This window comes from Ambystoma mexicanum, chromosome 9, assembly GCF_040938575.1.
Source record: "Ambystoma mexicanum isolate Mex_15411 chromosome 9, UKY_AmexF1_1, whole genome shotgun sequence".
Classification (NCBI taxonomy): domain Eukaryota; kingdom Metazoa; phylum Chordata; class Amphibia; order Caudata; family Ambystomatidae; genus Ambystoma; species Ambystoma mexicanum.
In genome coordinates, this window is record NC_090931.1 from 1,536,506,901 (window position 1) to 1,536,532,724 (window position 25,824).

The 25,824-nt window shown below is 51.4% G+C and overlaps 1 protein-coding gene across 2 annotated transcripts in view; it reads right to left on the reverse strand.

The window, feature by feature from the left end:
• The window catches only part of LOC138489464 (zinc finger protein ZFP2-like), a 235,428-nt gene that overhangs the window by 189,489 nt on the left and 20,115 nt on the right, over nt 1–25,824 (reverse strand). For both annotated transcript variants that reach the window (XM_069617190.1, XM_069617191.1), the window contains one exon: nt 11,495–11,621. In XM_069617190.1, the coding sequence (XP_069473291.1) occupies nt 11,495–11,621 (127 nt within the window). The remainder of the gene's footprint in view (nt 1–11,494; nt 11,622–25,824) is intronic.

Below are 25,824 nucleotides of genomic sequence, written 5' to 3' on the forward strand. Positions count from 1 at the left end.
AGATCTTGTTTAGAGCATTGGATCTCTTCTAGTTTGGCTTCTTGTTCTTCTGCCAAATGATTTAGAACAACACAGCGTCTCCCTTCCCTCCCAACTCGTTAATTGCCACAAGTAGCTTTGGGCAGTTTTCCAACAGGAGTTTCCTGTATAGCATCATGGTGTTCCTTTCCACCACTGATTGCAATGACAGCTGGCTCAGTTAGCACCTTATTAGAACCATAGGCGTAGAGTTTGGCAAATTCAGCACTTTCCTCCAAAAGTGGCTCTCGAGTGTTTGCCAGATCTTCTTGGGTAAACTTGGCATGGCTTCTGCTCCGTACGCGAGTGATGGAACAACCTTTGCTTTATAGAAGCCTATAACAGGTACTAGGGAGAAGCAGCCAAACTTCTTACCAATAGTTTTTGCCTGTGATGTTAAACTTTTTGTTTTTTCTTGCACAATGTTTTGCATGGCTCTCTCGTGTTCTGAGCTATCTAGCATAATTCCCAGATATTTAAAGTCTGTTACCTTCTCAATGAGTTCACCATCCAGGCGCCAGATGAAGTTGTCTGCTTTTCCTCTCCCCTTTCCTATAGACAGGATTTTTGTTTTTGACTTGTTGATTTCTAGATGGTTATCAGCGATGTATAGTGTAAAGTTGGACAGCTGTCTCTGTAGGCCGATGGCCGTTTGGTCAAGGAGTATAACATCATCCGCGTACAAGATCCTTGATATTTTTACTTGGCCAAGTTGTGGGGGGAAAGCTCTGACCCTTGCCTCTAAGTTTATAGTCTCCCATATAGGCCAGGAAGAGAACCGGGGCCAGTGGGCAGCCTTGTTTTACCCCTCGGTTTGTGTGCATTTCTTCAGATAGGGTCCCTTGGTGGCTTAGGCGAACTTGCATTCTGGTGTTATTATGCAGTGCTATGATTGGTTGTAGTATTTCGGCTGGACATTTCCACATCCTTAACATCTCCCACAATCTCAGCCTGTCTACTTGATCAAAGGCTTGGCTTTGATCGATAAAAGCCATGAAAGTTTGCGGGCCTCCTGCCAGTGGCTTGCTTTTTAGAATGCTCAAGGTTAGCATGTTTGTGTTGGTACCAACATCCTTCTTAAAACCAGACTGGAGCGGGTCATCGCAAGGTGCATCTCTTGACCATGTTTGGAATCAGTGTAGTAGCAATGACCCATATACTTTTCCAATCACGTCCAGTAAGGCAATGGGACAAAAGTTATTTCTTGAAGATAGGAACTACTACTGAAGAGGTCCAAGATTTTGGTAGTTCCTTAGGATCTTTGGAAGACTTGGCTGATGAAAGATGTCCATTCTTCCGGATGCTGTTTTAAGTGAATGTTTGTTAGCCCGTCAGGGCCTGGGGCTCTTGAGTTTTTGAGCTTCTTAAGAACTTCTAAGATTTCAGATCCATCATGTAGCTCCACCCAAGGCAATGTGTCTTGTTCGTGTATGCTCTCCGGTGCCACAGTCGGGTCATAGAAGAGAGTTTTGTAGTGTGTCATCCGGGTGTCTTCTCCTTTGCTGTTTATTAGTGCATCACCCGTAGTTCGCTCTGTTGATTTTATCAGGGCCCAAAATTTGCTGGAGTTTTTACCGCAGACCAGCCTCAACATTTCTTCTGAGTCCTTTTGATATAAGGTAAGACGATAGAATTTCAGCCAAGTCTTGTAGTGCTTGAGCGCGGCAGATAGAGCTGGTCTGTTTACCTCAAAATTGTTGTGAGCTAACGCTCTTCTTAGATTTCTCAAGGGACGTCTTTTTGCGACCAATGTTGGGTCATAGTTGTGAATAGGTTTTGCTGTGTCAGAGCCCCGGTTAAAAAAAAAATGTGTTGAAGATCCTGAGTAGCAGGGAATAATCCTGTTGCGAATTTGCCTTTTCCGATGTTGCCAGCTGGACATAGTTACTGATCAGGGTGATGATGTTATTTGAGCTCAGTGAGAGGCGATGCCCTTTGATGTTTACTTCCATGTCAGAGTTTGGCATGGCTTTTTCTGTGTGGAAAGATGGCCACGTTGTACTCAGCAGATTGTGATCGCTGGCAGAGGTTTTGATAATGTGGAAGGAGGCAATAGTCTCCAGTAGCGGGGTTGAGGCGAAGATGTAGTCAATTATAGCCGATGATTTACCTGCTTCCCATGTTGGAATGCGATTTGTGCAGGCATAGGTGGTGTTGAGATTGACTAGGTCTCTTGAAGTCATCAAGGTTAGCCAGGCTTTACCACGCATCTCTGCCAAATTCCCAGGAGGCCGCGTAGACTTCTTTGTGCAGACTGCATTTAGATCCCCGCAGATGAAGAGATGCGGTTCGTCATAGTCTATATATGTGCAGTCGATTTCTTTCTCCATCATGTCCCAGAAGTCGTTATTGGCTATAGCATCAGGGTTCCAATAAGTATTCATAATGATGGCTTGCCTGTTTCTGAGTTCCAGTAGTTCCATTTCACTTGAACTGTAGTAGGAAGAGAGTTGCTGTTAAGATTTCAATCATTTTCAACCCTTTCCTTTAGCGTATCGCAGTTAGCAAGCCTGACACGGGACTGTGAGGTGGGAAAACCCTTGTGTGTTCCACGGACCTAGTCTTATGGGTGAGTTAGCTGCTGTTTGTTGCGTAGTCGAGTCGAGTTTCTGAATTGTCTTGAATTGCTATTTCCTTTTGGTGGCCAGAGCCTGCCAGGTCCATAGGTTCTGAAAAGTGTTGAGTTTCCCCCCTTTCAAATGACTGTTCTGATTCTTTTTCAGGGATCTGCGTGAATGTTCTTTTTTTATTAAAGTCAGTGTGCCAAGAGGTCCTCTTTCAGTTTTCTCGAGCACCTCTGGCTTTTCTTCTTTGCCTTGCTTTCGGATTTGGCTTGCTCTTTATTCTTGCCTAGGTTGAGCTTCATTGTCTCGGTCCTTGATTGGCCTTCTGGCAGTCGCCAAAGGCATTTTGATTGGCACCTCCTGAAGTTGCGGTCGATGGCACTTGGTTTGGTTACTTATAGATGGAGATCTGTTTCTCCTATTGTTTTCTTTTCTTTTCAGCGTACTTGAATGTTGTTGGCGGGACCTTTGGGTGTCATGAGGTGGTTGGTCTCTTAGTTTGTTTCTCTGAGGTCATATCCCAGTTTTAAAAAGGTTTCCCATGGAATTGCTTAGCATCTGTTTTACAGTTCTGGAAATTATGTATAAATATGTAGTCGCCTGTCGGCCCTCGTGGCTTTGCTCTACTATATTTAGGTCATCGGTTTGCAGTAATCTAAGTTTTGGTACGCTATGGAAGAGTTCCATTACTGTTCTTCTATTGAGAATGACATTCTCTGCTGTCGCTTAGTTGTTCCAATTTGAAAGATGGGTTTGGTCCCTTCAAGGTTTGACCTCTAGATTTTATTGAGGTGCTTCGACCTCTGTTTTCTATGTCTTGGATTTTGGCTCTCCCTGGTTCCCTGCGGCCATCTGTAATAGATCGCTTTCTCTGCGACCCTCGTGAGATGTCTGTTTTTTCTATGGATTTCCTTGCTTTTTTCATGGGGCTGTGGGCTAATGAGGTTGTTGCCTTTGAGTGATAATGCCGCTGAGCCTCTTCAACAGGTTTCCTGGATTCATTGCGCGACATCAGTTCAAGCCCCCATTTTTCAATTTGTGCTGCCTTCTTGCAGCGTTCCTCCAATGTGAGGAAAGGATGTTGGTCTTTCGCTTCCCTGTCGCTTATGTCCATTGTGGTTTCCTGTCTCGGGTCTTTGGAGCTGACTGGGGTCGGGGTGTCGCTTGGTGTGTTCGCCAGAATTTCATCTAGATGTTGGCTTAAATGTATTTGTGCTTCGTCCAGCAGGAAGTCCTCTGTCATTTTTGATGTTTCGGAGGGACTTGTTGCCACCACCAAGTCGATACAAGGGGGTGGGATCCCATCTTCAGCATGCTTAAGGTCTGAGACACTAAGATTGTAGCTCGCAGCTGGCCTCACTTTCTGCCCCTACTTCATGTTTAGTTTGTCTGTCGGCCTCTTTTTCGAAGGTGGTAGGCAAAAAGAACAGTTGCTTTTCCCTCAGTGTTTCTTTTTGCTTTGTCTTGGGATAGACAAAAATTGAGAAGTCTTTATTCGGCAAAGGCTCCCTCTCCTTATTATTGGGCTTTTCAAGATTGGCTGGCAGTATTATCAGTTCTTCATCGTATGCATAATTGTTCATTGGGTTCCCAGCTGGTTGGTTGCCTTTGTCTTTGGTTTCTCTTGAGAGGTTGATGGTCCTCTCAGGCACTTTATTCTTTTTTTTTAGCTGGGTTTTTGGTCAGGTTTTCACTCACCCCAAAACTGGTCATCGTGTTTAACGTTTCTTGATTTGATTCTTTCCAATTGGGTGGGGTACGGCACACTACCGCTTGAGAATTTATTGGGGCCACTAGCCTCTGATCCAGGGGATTCTACGCCGTTCTATGGTGGATTGCCCTCTTTCTGTTTGTTTTTCCATGGCCACTATGTAGCCCTCCAAGTATAGAAGTTTGGAGTGCATCATTGCTGAGATTGTTCTGCAATCTTTTAGGGTGTCATTTATCGACTCGTAGAGTTTTAAGAAGGGTGCATGAGCCACTGTTACCGCTGACATAAATGTCAAGATATCAAGTTTTCTCTTTGGCGAGTCTGCAGATGTAGTTTCTGGTAATTCACTAAGTCTTCTAGCTCTAAGCGGAGGGGAACGTAGTAATGTAAGGGAGTCTCTTTTTGAAGGTCTAGCTCGTGGTGGTGTTTTGTTTAGGAAGACCGATTCTTCTCTTTCATTAGATTTGTTGGCATGGTCATTTAGAGTAGGTTTCCCTCTGCGCCTTTGGGCCTGGGCTATGTCCAGGATTTCCTGGCAACCCGGCCGTTCTTCATCCATTGTGATTGGACCTGGGGTACCTCCCAGATTCTTGCCTTTACCAATTTACTGTTGGGAGTGGAGGGATATTTACTAGATTAACTGGATTATTCTTGGGCAGTTTTTGGCTCACCAGGGTGGAAGAGACACCGTAGGACTGCTGGTTGTCATGTATCAAGGAGTTGCCCGTTTGTACCGCCTCTTGATCTGGTTGCAAGTGGAGGTTCTCTTGAGTTTTTGTCTTCCCCCCAATCAGTTCTGGCTCAGAAGGGAGTGCATTTCGCGAGGGTACATCCTGGTGTAAATGTGTTGGGACCCGTTTGTGGTACTTTGCGACTTTGGGGCACTATGTGTTCCTCCGGATTTAACACAACTTCCAACATTTCACTGTTGCTAATTTCACAGATCTTGTCGAATTTTCTTTTGCATTGCTTGCCAAAAACGTATTTCAAGGTGTGTATTAAAGGCAGTTTGGTTTCAGCTGGTTTTGATCCTTCTTTAGATTTTGGTAATTTTCTGGTTGAGAGTTTTGCTGGCTGCTTTTTGAGTTTGCCCTGGGGCATGGACACTTCTTTTTTTTTTCAGCCCATTTGTTTGGTGGGGCCGGCTGCTTGTTGGGGCTGCCCATGGTCTTTTTTTGGCGTGGGCCTCTTTTCCATTTCTTGGGGTGGGGGCCCTCCCATCTGGTCGATCTCTCTGTGCCCATAGGTGAGTGATCTGAATGGCTGCTCAAATCCTCTGAGTCTTCCCATTCCCCGTTGGACCCGGTCGTGTGAATTTGAGGTTGAGTAGCCTCACTAGGTTGGACTGCCAGCATCTTCCAGTCTGCTGGTAAGGCATGCATCTCTATGCTCACCGTTATACTTTGGGAGGGCTGTGGGTGCCCTGCTTGCAAGTCATCGTTTGCCTCATGAGGCGTGCTGTTTATAAGCCTGTTCTCTTTTTGCGCGGGTACTTTTCTTTCCAGGCAGGGGTGGAGCACCTATAGCCAAGGGTTCATCTCCCGTCCCAAACTCCTTTGTTATTCTTGCTTCGGTAGGTAGGAGTGTTTCTTCATGTTTCCAAGGTTTGAGAGCTGTTCGCTCCTGGGAAGCGTCTCCGGAGTCCCCCGGCACCTCCTCCTCCTCCTCCTCAGATTCCCGCGGCTCCACGATGGCCCCTCCCTCTTCTCCGCGACTAGGAGCCGTCTCTCCTCTGACAGGCGGCACAAAGTCTGTGGTCCCGGGCGAGGGGCACACCAACGGATCTCCGCTGATGGACAGAATCACAGGTAAGTCTTGGGTCAGTGGCGGAGCTGGTGGCGCCATTGGCACCGTTCTCAAGGGGGCCAGGGTCAGTCCGCTCTAAGTCAATGGAGCCTCCCATGTCCAAGTTGAGGGAGGCGGGGACACCGCCCAGCAAAGCTTGCTCGATGTCAGCTTTCCCGCTGCCGGCAAGTTGTTTCTTTTTCTCCTCGGCGCTGGGTCGTGAACACCGCAGTCGACGACCTTTCTCTTCGGCGGCAGGGCCTAGCTGAGCAGTGTCTATGGCGTCCATAGCGGCCATAGACTGCCAAAGACTGCTACTCTGCCGCTACTCCGCGGCCGCTCCGTGGAAGAAAGGAGGTTTTGTAGAATCTCCTCCCTCAGTGCTTCACTGGAAACTGAAAGCAGACTGTAGCTGCAAGAAAAGAGAGGGTAGCTGCAGTGTGACTGCCAAAGACTGCTACTCTGCCGCTACTCGTATTTATACTACCGCTTGGAACACTTCTTCCATTTAGTCTTTCTTTTGGGATGTGTCACACACACTTCCTACACCCTGAGTTGACTTCAATTGCTAGGACACTGTGGACATTGATATATCACTTGTGCACTTAAATGCAATAGGGGATTTAAGGAAAAAGGAAATGGTTAGAGAAGAAAACAATGGTTAACACGTTTCTTAAACAGGTAAGCCCTTTAGAATCCCCCAATGAAATATAGGTTAACCCTTTCCCAGCTATACAAGTAACTTATGTATGACTTTTTGGAGGGACAGATAAACACAAAGTCAGAGGGTAAGAAGAGTCTGCAGGGAGACACTCGATTCTGATGTTCCTGTCCCTTGGCACTCGGTTCCAGCAGCAGCAAAGAGGTACAGCCAGCAGGGAGAGGGGTTCCAGACAAGTTTGGCTTGGGGTCATTTGGTCCCACCAACCCAAGAGAAGAAGTCGTCCTTTCCGGGCTTCTCTGGTCGATTCGAAATGTGGAGCTTCAGCACTGCAGCAGGGCTTCACCGGGCAAACCAACGGTCCAGGAGGGTGCAGCAAGCTTCTCTTCCAGTTTCTTCTCTGGTTCCTTCGTCCAGTGGTCGACTCTGCCTTCCTTGCAAAAGACCTCGCCTTTTATGCAAGTTTCTCACATTCATTTGCAGCCTAGCTGTCACTCACATAGCAGGGTGGCTATCCTCCAAGGATAGCCAATCACCTTTGGGTGCATTCCTGTAACCAAGGAGACTAAGCACAGGGAGTTTTGAGAACCTCCCTCACTTCCTGCCCTGCCAGACACGCTGGAGCCAGAGGCGGACTTCATCAGTGAATCCTGCCAAAAGAAAAACGAACAAAGGAACCAAACCTGGTTTGGCGCACAGATTAAATGTCAAGAAGGACCTTACAAACAAGAAATGGCGAAAAAAGAAGACCAGGCCATTTTGATAAAATGAGCACCCATGGGTGCAATACTGCAGCAGAGGTTTCAGCCTGCTGTAAAAACGCACAAATTTAAACCACTGCCACCAGTCATTAATTGTAGTAAGGGTAACATAAAAAATGTTACATGAAAAGGTATACAAAGGGGATAGGGATACTAAGTAACCCCTCCAGCACCCTATTGTAAGATAGTGTGTGCTGGGTCTACAAAGAGAAAAGTAAAGTCCATTTCACTACACTGCTCTTGGAAACACTAGTTTATCCAAGAGAAGGTACTTGAACCTTAGCAGAAATCCAAAGGACTTCTCTGTGACACTGCACTGAGGGTGATGTGTGTTACAATACAAAAAGATGATGCCTATGGAGTTTGTCAGACTCCAAAACCAAAACAAACGGTGTTCAAATCAGAGAATAATACATGAGAGAGTGGGGAAACAGGTCCTACTCACTCCGGGATAAAAATTAAAAGTCCTAAAGTCCAGCAAAAGAGCTGGGGCTCAGAGGTAGAAAGGAATGACAGAAATGAGAATTCTCCCTAACACTCACTGTCAATCTACTTTAATATAATATTGGCGGGTACAGTGAGCCATAGTATACCCATGAAATGTGCTTCAGACTGCGACTCACTCGCAGCAGTTCTGGTGACTGGTGCCATGCCAAATTTAGGGATCTTCGGGTATGAAGTACTGGCTCCAGCATTAAGCCACAAACGAGAAGGCTACTTAACAAGGGGGCCAATAACATCAGGCATGTACATAGCCACGAGTGCGACATCGTGCTGACTGATTGGTAGAGATTGTATAGATTGGAGCTGGGAAAGATCGCCCCTCGTATCATTTGCCTATATCTCATGCTCAAATAGCAAGAAAGATCGGAAGAGATTATCGCTTATGGCCTAAAAAGCATAACTATATCCTTAAATGTGCCATATGGCGGCACAAAGTATACTGCACCTCAGCCAATGACAACAGAACCTATTGGAATATCATGAACGCCACTAAAACAGCAATGCAGTAGTTTGTGATGTACTAGAAGCTGACTGGGTCGCACATATCAAAGCTTACAATGGGGTACACTTTGTTTTAGCAAGGACTAACAATCAGAGGATTTCTGGTTACTTTAGGTGTGCCTAAGGGACAAGCTGGTGGCAGCAGTTATTTTTGGTGTATTAGCCATACCGCGTTTGGTTACCAACTGTGGCTAGTGTCCAAACATGGCCGTGCCACATGGTTTTGCGTTTGTCCCTTGGCCAGCTCGTCTCTAACCCTTATTCCTGGCCTGTGATGGAATCCTTAAATGGACTTCCAGTACCCAGGAAAGCAGGGGTGGAGGGGGAAGTGTGTGGGAAGGGGGAGTGTGTGGGCGTGTCTGTGTGTGTTTTTCCGTGATTGGCTAGTCAGAGTTGGCTCTTACCTGGCTTTTTGGATAAGAAGGCGAGCCCTGCACCGACTCCAGAGAGATTCTGGAAGAAACCGAAGGAGACAAGTATCCTGTTCCAGCTGCAAGTCTTACAAGAAGACCGTGGACCCATTGGAAGAAGGCCTGGCAACCAACTTCTGCTGCTGTCCTGGAAAAGCCCCGTCTTGTTCAAGATCCCGAGGAGTCCTGTGAAGGAGCTGTGACCCTTGGAGTGGAGGGAACATCCATTCTCGATGTCACCTCGGAGTCCTGCGAAGAAGAGCCATCTGAAGTGCCACTGGACCATGCAGGGGCTGACCAGCTCAGAGTTTGGGCTACTGTGCTGCATACATCGCCGTTCTGCGTTGAGGCCATGGAACACAGGGGAATCAGCAGTTTATGCTACACGACTGACATCTACCAAATGTCATGCTTCTAGCATCAAAAGGTACCCGCGATAGGAAGCGTAGTCTGAGCACGGCAAGCGAGTCCGCCTGCGTCACCGTGCATCGGTGACTGTCGTTCTGAAACAGCTTTCCTGCATCCAATCCTGTGCTGAGAGGGGCCCTGCATCGAGCTCTTCTGCATTCTCCAACCTGAAGACATTGTTCTAGTATTTGTCACCAACCGGAGAAGTGCCCAAACCTGCAACCCTTAGTCATCAAGGGCTAAAGCGGATGGCAGGAAAAGCGACCTCTTCAGAAAACCTGGCAAGTCCTAAGAAGAATCCAGAGTATGGGGGGTGAGTTATGTTAAAGGTATTTATATAGTGTGCCATCACCAACAGAATTGGTCCCCAGGCGCTCAATATAACGATTCTTAACTGAATCCCTATATCCTGTTTTAAAAGTTTGGCAACTTTTATAAACTTTTGGCTTTGGCATTGCTCGTTCGCGCAAGCACTCCGACTGTTGGGGACATTTGGTTAGTGAGAACCAATTCTTCTCTACCACTTGAAACTCTTCATTGGACCCCAGAAAACGTACACAAATGTTTTCCCGTCTCCCAAACTATATGGAACTTTGGGCACACAGCCTCCTACATTTTAGGGAGTGACTTCTAAAGTGAGTGTAGCATCTCTGTTGACCTGTAGTGCTGCATACTAATACTCCGCTTCCTTTTCAGGGGTTTTTATGTATTTTGCCCTACTCCAGTGATTCTATATATGTACATTTTATTTAGTGTTGTGCGATAATACTACATGCTAGTAGTCATTTTTCATAGTGTTGTGTGGCCGTAAACAAATGTGTATTTTTATAACTGATTGTCTAAGTCTGTTCCCTGACTGTTCCCTGACTTTTCACTATGTGTAATCATTAAGGACCCCTTAAAAGGTCACCACCTCTTGAGACTTAGCCTAGACCACTCGTCCACCTACCTTGAACTGGTTTGGCTACAGCTCCCAGAGTTGTCCCCGTCACTAAACTAGGTTGTCCTTCTAGACATCTGTCCACCAGGTCAGAGTATAGAAAAATCAATCCTAACAGTGACAAGATCCCATTAATCATGCATCACAACACAGATTACGAAAAATAATGGCAGGCACAACTGCGACCGTGCTTCATAGCAATCGGAGCTAATGCAGCTCTGTGTGTCTGTACTATCACGAGAGGGGAGCAATAATATGCAATTTACTGCGACTCCCCTCCTAGCCCAATTACATGGAGTGGACCCTGATATTCTAGGCCCTACACACGGCTTGATCAGTTTCAGGAGTCTGTGCAAAATGAGCAGCAACTGCGTTTTCTCACCCAGTTCCAAAGTGGGAAGCAAAAAACCAAGTAAAATATACAACATCAATACTGTTGCTTCCTCTGCCTGCCCACTGATGTCCCCCCCCCCCCACCCGCCAGGAGCAGCTGTGACATGAGACAAGAGGAAAACCCATATGCAAATTACAACTCATTGAAGTTGACGTGGCAGTTACAAAGTTTTTTTTTTTAAATGAGAAATCAATTTTTTTTAAAAAATGTAATATTGAGTAATTTCAATACCGACCTCAGATATAGTTGGTTGGTGTGGCATGGTAAGTGAATGGAGGGAAAAGAATGGGAAACAAATAGGCGGAGGAGAGAGGAAACGGAAGTAAGGTGAGGGATAGGTTCACACAAGGCTATGAGGGCTGGGATCGCCCATTTAGGAAAAAGATGACAAACAAGTCAAGGATTACTGTTTTGGGGAATCGAGAAAAAAAAAAAGTGTTTAAAAAAAACGGACTACTCTCCAACCCACTCCACTGCACACAAAGCAAGCAAGCAAGCAAACACTGCTCATTTTACCCAAAACGGTGTAACACACAGCAGACTCTGGGATGTTGCTAGGAATTCTTTTCAGTTTGCCTGTTGCCCCCAGGGGTGGCCACTGCTGGCTTCTTCTCCATTCAATCCTGACACTGGTGCCCCTTCATTTCCCTGACATCTCAGCAGCCGTGGCAGTTACAGCGTTTCCCTCTTTGCTGCTCACACTCCCCAGGCCTCCATTGCTGCTACTACATGGAGCTTCCACACTCCGCCTGCACATAAACTATATCAGGAGCATGGGGCAGACACACAAAAGCAAAACGCATTCCAAGAGTCTGCAATAACATGGCGTAACTGTACCCAGAGAGAGCAGCGCCTGGTGAACTTCCTTCATCACATTCCTGTAGAGCTCCTTCTGCCACTCCTGCAAAACCGTCCACTCCTCTTCAGAGAAACAGGCAGGAGCATCCTGGAAGGTGGCCTGCACCTGGAACAAAAAAAGTGACATCATTGCCATTTAGCAAAATGTAGAACCCAATGAATTGCCGTTCATTTAAAATAAGCCTTTCCTGCATCCCCTCTAATAGTAGGCTCTGTTTCCAAGCAAACAGACATCTTCAGCGGTCGCGATAGACTGTTTGTGGCAATTGTATTACATCACCTGGATCCCTCATGGATCTACCACCAACGCTTTCAGGGGAGGCGTACGAGGAGGTAAAGGAGAGGACGATCAGGGGGCCTTTCCCTGGCCACCCGAGCAGAGGATCCAAGGGGAGTAGGTGTGAGGATACCCTCAGGTTTCTCACACAGATGACAACCCCATAACAACCAGGCTGGGTTAGGGCAGTGTACCCTGCCTACACATGAAAAGCATAGGACAGCCAGGCTGGGCTAGGACAGTGGACCCCGCCTACAGATGACAAGCATAGAACAGTCAGGCTGGGCTAGGACAGTGGACCCTGCCTACAGATGACAAGCGCATAACAGCCAGGCTTGGCTAGGGCAGTGGACCCTGCCTACAGATGACAAGCATAGAACAGTCATGCTGGGCTAGGACAGTGTACCCTGCATAAAGATGACAACCCCATAACAGCCAGCCTTGGCTAGGGCAGTGGACCCTGCCTACAGATGACAAGCGCATAACATCAGAGTCTATTTACAGCCAGGCTGGGCTAGGGCAGTGAACCCTGCCTACAGATGACAAGCATAGAACAGCCAGGCTGGGCTAGGGCAGTAAACCCTGCATGAAGATGACAAGCGCATAACAGCCAGGCTTGGCTAGGGCAGTGGACCCTGCCTACAGATGACAAGCATAGAACAGTCAGGCTGGGCTAGGACAGTGTACCCTGCATAAAGATGACAACCCCATAACAGCCAGGCTGGGCTAGGGCAGTGGACCCTGCCTACAGATGACAAGCATAGAACAGCCAGGCTTGGCTAGGGCAGTGAACCCTGCCTACAGATGACAAGCATAGAACAGCCAGGCTTGGCTAGGGCAGTGAACCCTGCCTACAGATGACAAGCGCATAACATCAGAGTCTATTTACAGCCAGGCTGGGCTAGGACAGTGTACCCTGCATAAAGATGACAAGCATAGAACAGCCAGGCTGGGTTAGGGCAGTAAACCCTGCATGAAGATGACAAGCGCATAACAGCCAGGCTGGACTAGGGCAGTGAACCTTGATTTTATGAATTTGTAGCACGCTCGAAACGGACCAAACCGTATGATGGCACAGATGACGTCTGCTGAGACAGATTACCAGAATTGTATTAATACCTGTATTCCATCCTAGAGGGCAAGCAGTTCCAGCAGGCCCAGAATAGCTGAACATGTATTTAAACAGAAACGTTTTCAGGGCCTTGCAGAACTTAACCAGGGAATCCAGGGTCCTCATTTCCCTGGGCATACTGCTCCAGAGTCTAGGACCAAACACGGAAAATCTTCTGTCCCCTCTAGACAGAAATGTAGATGACGGGATAGCCAGCAGATCTTGGTCCCTTGCACGTAAGCATCTGGACGGCTGATAATGCGGGAGGTAATCGGGTGCTCGATTGTTCAGACACTTGAATACCAGACACGCTACCTTAAATGTTATACGGTCCTCAACTGACAACAGATGACAAGCGCATAACAGCAGAGTCTATTTACAGTCAGGCTGCACTAGGCCAGTGGACGTTTCCAGGATCCAGCTGCTGGCATGCACTTTATTTCACAATCAAATATCCTACAGAAACGGCAAAAAAAATTAAAATAATTGTGCACAATGTATGGAGCACATGTAGGGCCAAATCCTTAAAAGTGTACTTTGCTGTTCACACTTTGAATAGAAATAACGTTCTTTCCATGCACTTCGAAAGTCATTTTCTAGAAGTTATGACTTTTTAAAGGGAGTGGGGAGGGAGGGTTCATACACACCGATGATCAACATCTCCTCTAGGTGTGAGAGCAATCCTTGAACTACTGCACTCATTACAAAACCGCACGAGGTCCTCACTACAACGTCTTGGCACCAATAACGAGGCCCGCTATCATGTAAAAGAGCCAGCTGGTGAATGGTGCTCTAGCCCTCCATCATAACGTCTCTGATGCAAAGGTGTCTTGGAATGCAAAGAAACGTTATTTAAGTCCATCTTAGTACAACGAAAGGAGCGATCACGCCTCATGTAACACAAGAACAGCCTACATTTATATCTAGGTACATAGCATGTCCATTCATTTTAACTATGTGCATTTTGTAAACATGTTTGCAGTTTTCTTGCCTGCATCCTTAATTACCACGAGGCTCTGCAGTATTGGGAGGCAAAGGCAAACACCCCAGGGTTTGTAGCGTTGCTGTACAGCAGTGCAGATGGATGGGCGTGCTTAACAAATAACATTCCCCCATGCTCCTTTGCTCTGGCGCATTGTGATACCCACATATGCTTCCAAGGGATCTGGCAGAACCATTCGCAACTGACATTCCGAGGTCTCTTTATGGAGCCGTTTCAGAGTGACGGGGGTCACCTGGCTGCCTTTCCCGGGAAGGTCGACTACACCACTGGGATAAAAGGGGCTGCTAGACAATCCCAGAGCCTCTCAAAGTGTGAGAGGTGTAAGTGACCAGTAAATAACTGAAAATAAATCTCTTCCTCCATATGTAGCCATGCATCTCACCAGTGCAACTGAAGGAATCTCTGCCTCCATATATGTAGCCATGCATCTCGCCAGTGCAACTGAAGGAATCTCTGCCTCCATATGTAGCCATGCATCTCGCCAGTGCAACTGAAGGAATCTCTGCCTCCATAGGTAGCCATGCATCTCGCCAGTGCAACTGAAGGAATCTCTGCCTCCATAGGTAGCCATGCATCTCGCCAGTGCAACTGAAGGAATCTCTGCTTCCATATGTAGCCATGCACCTCACCAGTACAACTGAAGGAATCTCTTCTTCCATATGTAGCCATGCACCTCACCAGTACAACTGAAGGAATCTCTGCCTCCATATGTAGCCATGCACCTCGCCAGTGCAACTGAAGGAATCTCTGCCTCCATATGTAGCCATGCATCTCGCCAGTGCAACTGAAGGAATCTCTGCCTCCATAGGTAGCCATGCATCTCGCCAGTGCAACTGAAGGAATCTCTGCCTCCATAGGTAGCCATGCATCTCGCCAGTGCAACTGAAGGAATCTCTGCTTCCATATGTAGCCATGCACCTCACCAGTACAACTGAAGGAATCTCTTCTTCCATATGTAGCCATGGACCTCACCAGTACAACTGAAGGAATCTCTGCTCCCATATGTAGCCATGGACCTCACCAGTACAACTGAAGGAATCTCTTCTTCCATATGTAGCCATGCACCTCACCAGTACAACTGAAGGAAACTCTTCCTCCATATGTAGCCATGCATCTAACCAGTACAACTGAAGGAATCTCTTCTTCCATATGTAGCCATGCATATTACCAGTACAACTGAAGGAATCTCTGCTTCCATATGTAGCCATGCATCTCACCAGTACAACCTAGGAATCTCTTCTTCCATATATAGCCATGCATATCACCAGTACAACTGAAGGAATCTCTGCTTCCATATGTAGCCATGCATCTCACTAGTACAACTTATGTGGTCCCCTCTGCGGTCCGTTCTCAGACTTCTTCCACAAGCCACTGCGCAAAGTGTATTCTGAGGTTTATTTCCAAAGATGTTGTTTGAAATACCTTTTTTCCCTGAGAGCCAAACATGCACTCATAAAATATAAGAAGTCTTTTCTAGAACCCTCGTTTTAATTTAGAAATGGTACCCTTTGCACCATGTCAGCGGGCTACTCTAGCCAGGATAAGGATTACAGCACCAGGAATCAGCCAATTACATTGGGCAACCAATCCTTATATATGATGAAGCATATTGCCATAGTCAATACCTTTTAAATCCCATTAAGGGGTCGATTCATGGAAATAATGTGCGCTGAAAATTTCCGCGCAGAGGTGCCAGAACGTGCGAATTGCAGTAAAAGTGCGAAAATCGCAGTGCAAGTGCGAAAATCGCAGTGCAAGTGCGAAAATCGCAGGCAAACCAGCGCACATCGATTCATGGAAGTCCGTGCGCGAGAAAAACATTGGATGTGCGCTAAAAATGTGCGCCGCGCACACCGGCGCACAGGTCATCCAACAGCGTGCGCCACGGCCACTGCGAAATCGCACATAGCGCGGCACACATCACAAAAGTAGGCGGAACATGGGGCGTAACACTCGCAATGGGGAAAACGCGTGAAAATATGGGCGTCACGGGGGAAGCACAGGAGGCAAGTGCACGTAACGCCCACACGCTCGCCTACAACCCGTATTCGTGGAATCGAATAGGGCAAACCAGCGCACGGTCAAAGACGCGCACAGGGCCAAACAAGTACACCACAAGAAAGCAGGCGGTAGCACCCCTGCGACTGAAAAAAATGTGCGCCAAAATGTGCACTAACAAAAAGCACCCATATACAGCCATGATGAATGGGCCGTACAGTGGCCCTCTAGGACAAATGAGGTGCAAAGGGGTACCGACAAACACGGACACCCGCTGTGTGAAAATAGCGTGTGCGTGTGTTCCTGGGTGCACAGGAACATCCACACGCGATTGGCCTGGCTACGTGTACTTCAGGGTGCGCGGGAAGTTCCACACGCGATTAGCCTGGGTACGTGTACTACGGGGTGCACGGGAAGTTCCACACGCGATTGTCCTGGGTACGTGTACTTCGGGATGCGCGTGAAGTTCCACACGCAATTGTCCTGGGTACGTGTACTTCGGGTGCGCGGGAAGTTCCACATGCGATTGGCCTGGGTACGTGTATTCCGAGGTGCGCGGGAAGATTCACACGCGATTTTAGCAGGGTACGTGCATTTCGGTGGTGCCGGGGAATGCTACACGTGATTTGCCCACGTGGGTCCTCCCAGGTGTTCCCTCTACACCCTCCACGGCCCCTGCAGCAGCTCACACCACAGGTGACTACCCTGCACCCCTGCTCATGTCCCACAGGCAACCCATCCACCATGGCCACCAGCCAACCCACATGTCACCTTGCACTACTGATCACCAACACAAGCACCCCCACCCCCCAGCAGTGCAGGGGCACCCTCCACCAGGCCCCCACTCATGTCTCCCACCACCCCCACCCCCCAGCACTCAGCGGCAGCCTCCACCAGACCCCCACTCATGTCTCCCTGCACCCCCACCCCCCAGCCACCAGGGGCAGCCTCCACCAGGCCCCCACTCATGTCTCCCTGCACCCCCACCCCCCAGCCACCAGGGGGAGCCTCCACCAGGCCCCCACCCATGTCTACCACCACCCTCACCCCCCAGCAGTACAGGGGCACCCTCCACCAGGCCCCCACTCATGTTCACCCCCACCCCCCAGCAATGCCGGGGCACCCTCCACCAGGCCCCCACTCATGTCCCCCTGCACCCCCACCCCCCAGCAGTGCAGGGGCAGCCTCCACCAGGCCCCCACTCATGTCTCCCACCACCCCCACCCCCAGCCACCAGGGGCACCTTCACCAGGCCCCCACTCATGTCTCCCTGCACCCCCACCCCCAGCAGTACAGGGGCAGCCTCCACCAGGCCCCCACTCATGTCCCCCTGCACCCCAACCCCCCAGCAGTGCAGGGGCAGCCTCCACCAGGCCCCCACTCATGTCCCCCTGCACCCCCACCCCCCCAGCCACCAGGGGCAGCCTCCACCAGGCCCCCACCCATGTCTACCACCACCCCCACTCCCCAGCAGTGCAGGGGCACCCTCCACCAGGCCCCCACTCATGTCTACCACCACCCCCACCCCCCCAGCCACCAGGGGCAGCCTCCACCAGGCCCCCACTCATGTCTCCCTGCACCCCCACCCCCCAGGGGCAGCCTCCACCAGGCCCCAACCCATGTCTACCACCACCCCCACCCTCTAGCAGTGCAGGGGCACCCTCCACAAGGCCCCCACTCATGTCCACCACCAGCCCCCCCCCCCCCAGCCACCAGGGACAGCCTCCACCAGGCCCCCACTCATGTCTCCCACCACCCCTACCCCCCCAGCCACCAGGGGCAGCCTCCACCAGGCCCCCACACATGTCTACCACCACCCCCACCCCCCAGCCACCAGGCCCCCAACACATGTCTACCACCACCCCCACCCCCCAGCAGTGCAGGGGCACCCTCCACCAGGCCTCCACACATGTCTACCACCACCCCCACGCCCCAGCCACCAGGGGCAGCCTCCACCAGGCCCCCACACATGTCTCCCACCACCCCTAGCCCCCAGCCACCAGGGGCAGCCTCCACCAGGCCCCCACACATGTCTACCACCACCCCCACCCCCAGCAGTGCAGGGGCACCCTCCACCAGGCCCCCACTCATGTCTCCCAGCACCCCCCAGCCACCCCGGGCAGCCTCCACCAGGCCCCCACTCATGTCTCCCACCACCCCCACCCCCCAGCCACAAGGGGCAGCCTCCACCAGGCCCCCACTCATGTCTCCCTGCACCCCCACCCCCCAGCAGTGCAGGGGCAGCCTACACCAGGCCCCCACTCATGTCCCCCTGCACCCCCACCCCCCAGAAGTGCAGGGGCAGCCTCCACCAGGCCCCCACTCATGTCTCCCACCACCCCCACCCCCGAGGGGCAGCCTCCACCAGGCCCCCACACGTCTACCACCTCCCCCACCCCGCAGCAGTGCAGGGGCACCCTCCACCAGGCCCCCACTCATGTCTGCCACCACCCCCACCCCCCAGCCACCAGGGGCAGCCTCCACCAGGCCCCCACTCATGTCTCCCTGCACCCCCACCCCCAGCCACCAGGGGCAGCCTCCACCAGGCCCCCACCCATGTCAACCACCACCCCCACCCCCCAGCAGTGCAGGGTCAGCCTCCACCAGGCCCCCACTCATGTCTCCCACCACCCCCACCCCCCAGCCACCAGCCACCAGGGGCAGCCTCCACCAGGCCCCCACTCATGTCTCCCTGCACCCAGCCACCAGGGGCAGCCTCCACCAGGCCCCCACTCATGTCTCCCACCACCCCCACCCCCGAGGGGCAGCCTCCACCAGGCCCCCACACGTCTACCACCTCCCCCACCCCGCAGCAGTGCAGGGGCACCCTCCACCAGGCCCCCACTCATGTCTGCCACCACCCCCACCCCCCAGCCACCAGGGGCAGCCTCCACCAGGCCCCCACTCATGTCTCCCTGCACCCCCACCCCCAGCCACCAGGGGCAGCCTCCACCAGGCCCCCACCCATGTCAACCACCACCCCCACCCCCCAGCAGTGCAGGGTCAGCCTCCACCAGGCCCCCACTCATGTCTCCCACCACCCCCACCCCCCAGCCACCAGCCACCAGCCACCAGGGGCAGCCTCCACCAGGCCCCCACTCATGTCTCCCTGCACCCAGCCACCAGGGGCAGCCTCCACCAGGCCCCCACTCATGTCCCCCTGCACCCCCACGCCCCAGCCGTGCAATTTGCCTGGGTACGTGTACTACGGGGTGCGCGGGAAGTTCCACACGCGATTAGCCTGGGTACGCATACTACGGGGTGCGCGGGAAGTTCCACACGCGATTAGCCTGGGTACGCGTACTACGGGGTGCGCGGGAAGTTCCACACGCGATTAGCCTGGCTACGTGTGTTTCAGGGTGCGCGGGAAGTTCCACACGCGATTGGCCTGGGTATGTGTATTTCAGGGTGCACGTGAACTTCCACACGCGACTGGGCCTGTGAGAGTGGGGTACGTGCATTCCAGGGATAGCCGGGAATATTTACTCGCGACTGGGCCTGGGAAGAGCGTGCTACGTGTATTCCTGGGGTGGGCGGGAAGATTCACACGTTCGTCTATGACGCGCCGAAAAATAAATGGTCCAATCCTGAAACACGTACGCCAGCATGAAGCAGGCGTACGTCGACCCGTGCAGCATAAAAGTGCGCGCAAACAACAAACAAGCTCAGACGCCAGGATGAATATACCATTCCTAGCAGCAGTGGCTGTGGGTTACCAAAGGAGGAGGAGGAGGAGGATAGTGAGGGCCCGAATTTTCACTCCCAGAACCAGCCTTTTTGGGATGCCCGATGACCAGGGGTATGGGAGGTACAGGTTTCCACCACACATAATACTGGACCTGGTCAGTGAGTGGGAGGATGACCTCACATCACCCACCCTGTGCTCCCAAGCACTCAGCCCCCTGGAGAAGGTCCTCAATGTACTGCACTTCTTGGCCACAGGATCATTTCAGCGGACAAGTGCCATAGTGGGCGGGGTGTCACAGGCCACGCAGTCACGCTGACTACACCAGGTCTTGAACATCATCACTGCACGCCCATCAGTCCGTAGGCACATATACCTGCCCAGGACACCTGCAGAAAGGAAGGCTGCCGCCCTCGATTTCTACGGTGTGGCACAATTCCCAAAAGTGCTAGGTGCCATTGACTGCACCCATGTGGCACTACGTCCCCCCAGGGCATCTGAGCACATCTATAGGAACCGCAAGCACTGGCATTCCATCAACGTGCAGGTAGTATGTAATGCCAAGGGAATCATCACCTCTGTATAAGCCAACTATCCAGGGTCCACCCACGACAGCTTCATTTACCGAATGTCTACCCTAAACCGGGACCTAGAAGCTGGGCGGCATGGCGATATATGGCTGCTTGGTGAGTATGAATGCCACTGCACATGCATGCATGTCAGATGCAGAGTTATGTCACTACCTCACTAATGATACCCATCACCTCCTCACCAGGGGACAGTGCCTACCCTCTGAGCACCCACATGATGACGCCAATTTCGGAACCCCATCACGCCTCCAGAGGTAAGATACAACACAGCCCATATTACAGCCCATATTGCAACCCGGGGCATAGTGGAGCGCACATTCGGGGTGCTCAAGTCACACTTTCGCTCCCTTGACCGTTCTGGCGGGCAGCTGTTATATGCGCCCCCAGTAGTGTGCAGGATCATAGTGGCAGCATGTTTCCTGCACAATGTTGCAACACGCCGGGGCCTGGCTGTGGACATGGTGGTGCCCCCACATCCCCAACCACATGCACGCCCGCTGGGCATGGGAGGGGAGAGGGCACAGGGTGAGGCAGCCCGTACGCAGCTGGTGGCTAATTACTTCACATAGAAATCACACCCCAGTGGAGTGCACACAGCCCTGGCACATACCATCTGATAAGCAATGATGACTCGACCTGACAATTAAAACGAACAAAGGGACAGTCAACTGTCAGAACCATAGCTGCCTGAGATTGTTCATGTGGAAGTGTCACAATGTGTGCATCCCTACCTACACAAACACCACCAATGAAGTGTCATCAAAAGACACACTTCCATGCTGCAGAAATGAATACCCACTCGTAAAATACTACATGAAAACAGTGCCATGTCACCCAACCCCTCCCCGGCACGGCACGGCCACACAACACACCATGGCATGTCATGCAATGTGAGAGGAAACAAAATAATCCCCACAACATGTCCCAAGTGTCACCAGCTACAGTGTCCCTAATAGAAACATGGCCACACATGAAATGCTCACAGTAATGCAGGACCTACAACACACATTACCAAATACTTACCAAGAATACCAATCACCTACACAACCTCCAACCTACCTTAAACATGACATTACAGACTTAAAAAATTGCTAGCCTCACTACCTGATGATGCCAGCCCTCCGAACACTTCCAAGTATACAGTGTTAGCGCCACACAAGAGTGTAGGTGCACTGCTTACAACATGGACTCCAGTTCCAAGGTGGACTGCATTGTGAAGACATGAGGAATGGACCTGCAAATTAGGAGGATGAGATGGATGCAGAGGCACATATCAATACACCATGCAGTGTACAATACAACAATATGCACTATGAATGTATACACAGTATTGACCACAGACTGCCCACACATCGAATGGGAGTCCAATGTCACCATGTACGTCAATGTCACTTGGGCACACCCTTTGCAAGCCCATGGAAACGGGAAGCAGGAGGGGTGTGTGTCACAAAAACCCGAGCATCTGAACCAAATTCATGACAAGCCTGCATGTGCCCAGCCACAATGCAGCGTATGCCCACGGGAGCCACACAAGGCAACACACTGTCCCAAAAAAATAAATAAATAAATAAAAAGCCATTAATGGGCCTGGGGGGGTGGGGGAGGCCACCCAGGAGGTCCGAGGACAGGGTGCACACCAAAACCCACCTGTGAGGATCTTGCGGAAAAAAAACACCTCCATGGGCTCATGGCCTACACGGCTACCCTATTGTGGGAGTATCACTGCTGTGCTCTCCTCACACTCTGCAGCTGCATCAGGAGGTGGTGGCACTATGGAAGGCAGCCCACGCAAAGCCCTAGTCTGTTCCTCCATGGCTGCAAGCATGCGGGTGTGGTAGGTATCTTTCTGGAGGATAAGTGTGCGGAGGTCCCCATGCAACAACTCACGGGATGCCCGGACCTCCGCCCTAGTTGCCTGCATCTCAGCTGAGAGCGTACGTGTGAGACGCTCCAGCTGCTGTTCTGTCCTTCTGTTTGTTAAAGCCTCAAGCTCAACAAGAGTCGTCCTGAGGTGAAGGGGTTCCACCCTCAGGGCTTCCCTGTGGCCCTGGGACTCTATGGAAATGGCTTCCTGCAGAGTCGCCAGTGCCGCCCGCCTGTCCCTGTCGGACGCCAACATGTCCTCCCTGTGTGACTGGCAGATGGAGTCGGTTGCCTGCTGTAGTCGCTCCATCAGCCTTTCGGGGGGGGGACAATGGAAGTGGCCACCCTATCCATGGCCTGAGCCATCATCTCTGATGATGCTGCCTGTTGTGTTGCCATACCGTATATGGATTGCTCCCATGCGGTATTGCCAGGTGGCTGACGGCCACCATGTCGGCGGGCACCACACCTGTCTGGGGCAAGGCGAACTGCGCCTTGCTGTGCCGGCACTGCCTGAGGCTGCAGGACTGCATTCCCCCTCTGATCTGCTGGCCCAGGAACAGGATCAGATGTCGCAGAGTGTGACCCTGCATCCGTAACCACCAAAGGCGTACCTGCCAACACTGACATCCCCATTGAGGGTTCTAACCCTGGTGCAGGTGGGTCGGACAGAACAGAATCCCTCCCAGGAACACTCACCTGCGACGGCACATAGGTCTCATCATCCGAATCGAGACCTGAATACAGCTCGGGGGAGGTGCAGCCAGAGACACCCCTTGAGAGCACGACCTGCAGCAGTTGTGGGTTCTCACCCACCACCACACCACGTCCCTCACTGGTGGTCGGTTGGCCCTCAGACCCCTCCTGGGTCTGCACCATCTCCACAAGCCCAGCAGTATCAAGTGCGTCATCCCCTGCAAAGACATAAAAGAAAACAAATGGAAACAGGCATTAGCACTATGGCACACAATTAGGGCTGAGAGGCTACAGAAACAGTACTTGATTGACACATGTCCCACATGACTAAAACCCTCCCATGCCTGCACCGTCACTGCGTTTGAAGGGTAGGCAGATGGCACACATTGATGACACCAAGATGGAGGATGAACACATTTGCTGCATGCTGCCTAGCAGTGGCATCACACATTGGCCAGTGATTGGCAGGTCAAATACACATGCCATCACACAGATGGCATGTACCCTAGCCATGAAGTGAAGAGGGAGAGGAGGTCACCAATTGTTCATTCAGTCCAGTTTGCTAATGTAATTGATTTTTTTCATTGAAATGGTTCAAATGTTTAACCTGCAGCTGGCAGCCCAAAATGGTCCTATAGCACAGGGACATGTCTAAACAAATCATATCCAGGAAACAAAGCCAGTCCACTGTACCATAGCCATGTCAGACATGTGACAATAGGACTGAGAAATCCCGAGTAAAAGTGGTGGTATGCAAACAATCTGCCTGAATAAACAGAGGTAAATAATCAACAATGTTGTGGCAAGATGACACTCCAAGGGCAACTGGCGTGGTGTTGGGCTGGATGTCTAATGTTGGCAGAAGGGATGCTGCTATACCCAAATGCTGGTGCGCAGAATGTATAGGAAGAGGCACATGGGTGACCCAAACCACTCAGGCACACGCCCCCTCACCTGGCACCCAAACAGAAGCCCTCCCACACACACACACACCATGCACATGGATGACACACACATGCATGTGCACTCACCGGACAGTGCCTCATAATCTGCCAGTTCTCCCACGCCTTGGATCTGTTCCTCTATGACGTAGGTCCCAGCAACCTGCTCATGTGGAGTGAGTTCTATGTCGTCTGCTGGAGACCCACCTCCAGTCACTAGAGTTGCGGCATGACTTGAGGCAAGCTTATTCTTTGCCCTGCGCTTCAGGTCATTCCAGCGCTTGTAGCATTCAGTAGCTGTGCGCCTCACGATTCCAAGGGCACTTATGATGTCCGCAATGGTCTGCCAGTGTGCCTGACGTTGTGTAGGTGTGGTCTTGGATCCTGCAACAATCACCATTTCGCGGTCATGTGCGGACACATACTCTACAAGTGCATTCAGTTCGGCCTCATTGAAGCTGGGCTTCCTTGACGGGCCGGGCTGTGTAGCTGTGTCTGGGGCATCAACCTCTACTGGACGAGCACTCTTCCTCTTCCGCTTGGAAGGTGGTGGGGATCCTGAGTGTCCTACGCCGCTCTGGACACTAGGGGCAGGAGCCCCGGTGGACTCTGTACTAGGAGTGTGGGATTGCACACTCAGCATGGGAGTTGGTGCAGGCATTAGCTCAAGTGTGATGGTGTCAGGGGGAATGTCAGCATGATGGACTTGGACCGACACTGTCCTGGCTGGGTGTGTGAGAGGTGGGGTGGATGGAGCCGCAGCTGCCCCTGCAGCCTCCCCAGCCTGCCTACGCGGGGCAGCAGATGACCTAGCTGCCCCTGATCCAAGTGGCCGGATGACACCAACGTTCACCGGCGCACGTGGCCTAGACCTGCTGACCTGGAAGTCAGCCATGGAGTCACCCTGTGCCAGGTCTGGTTCCACAGTGGGCTGGAACAACAAGGGCTGAGCATGGATGGTGTCAGCCACCTTAACCTCAACCAGGGGGGGGATGGGTGTCCCTGACTGCTCCTCCACACATGGGGGGCTAGGGGCACCCTGCAAGTCACGGCCACGTCCCCTACCGGATCCACCATGGCCACCACTTGGGGCTCGCCCACCTTAGCCACCCTTACGGCTTGTTCGCCTCCCAGCCATGGCACTGATGTTATTGTGCGTATGGGAGTCGATGTGAACTATTGTCCTGGGCAATTGGGGGTCAAAGGGGTTGGGTACCAGATGGTAATCGTACTCTAGTGCTCTAGCAAGGCTGTATGTCAGCCCTGGGGAAAGATGACGGGTCACGCAACGCACAGGCACCCCAAAAAAGGGAAGTAAGGTGCACGCAACCCCTCCTAGACCACGTGCGTGGAAAAATAAACCTGCACTACGCTGTGGCACCCAGAAACACAAGAATGAACGTATGCGTGTCACACGCAGCCTAGAATGACCTCTGAAGGGGTACGCGACACACGGGGCAAGCACAGATGTGAAATACGTTCGCGACTCACCGTCTGCCAGAAACAAAAGCGTGAAAAATATGCGCGTTGGCAACACCCCCACCAAAAGAAGAATTGTACGCTGTCTGAGGAGACAGGACAACAGTAGAAGGGAATGCTGTTTGAGGAAACAGGCCCAGGAAAAAGAGGAAAAGAGAAAAAGCTGTCAGAGGTAACAGGGAGTACGAACTGGAAACGCAGTGAAGTAAATTGCGTGTGAACCGACAAGAAGTACAGATTTCACCCACTCGCTCTCCACGAAAAGCACGTACAAGGAAATGGCGTTCTACACGTACCTTTTATACACACGTCACAGACGTGCATACGCGATGAGGCCATTTGCACCAATTACGCACTTTGACACTCGGACGTGTATCTCTTTTTTTTTTTTACACGCGCCATTCTCTACGGCCATACGCGTGACGTCACAGCTGCGCATGGGGGCCTTTGGGCCAATGAAATCGCGTATGCGTGCAGACCGTGCAGACCGTGCAGACGCGCTAAGGGCCTTTCCTAGAATTACACGCAGACGTGCAGGACTTTTCACGTGCCAAATCACTCTGTATCAAGCTGGCCACGCGTAAGCACATGGAAGACCGCGCTCCTGCCCAGAAAGCCAATTTACTGCCCCCCCAGAGCCCCGAGCACGCTCCCACCTACTGCTGC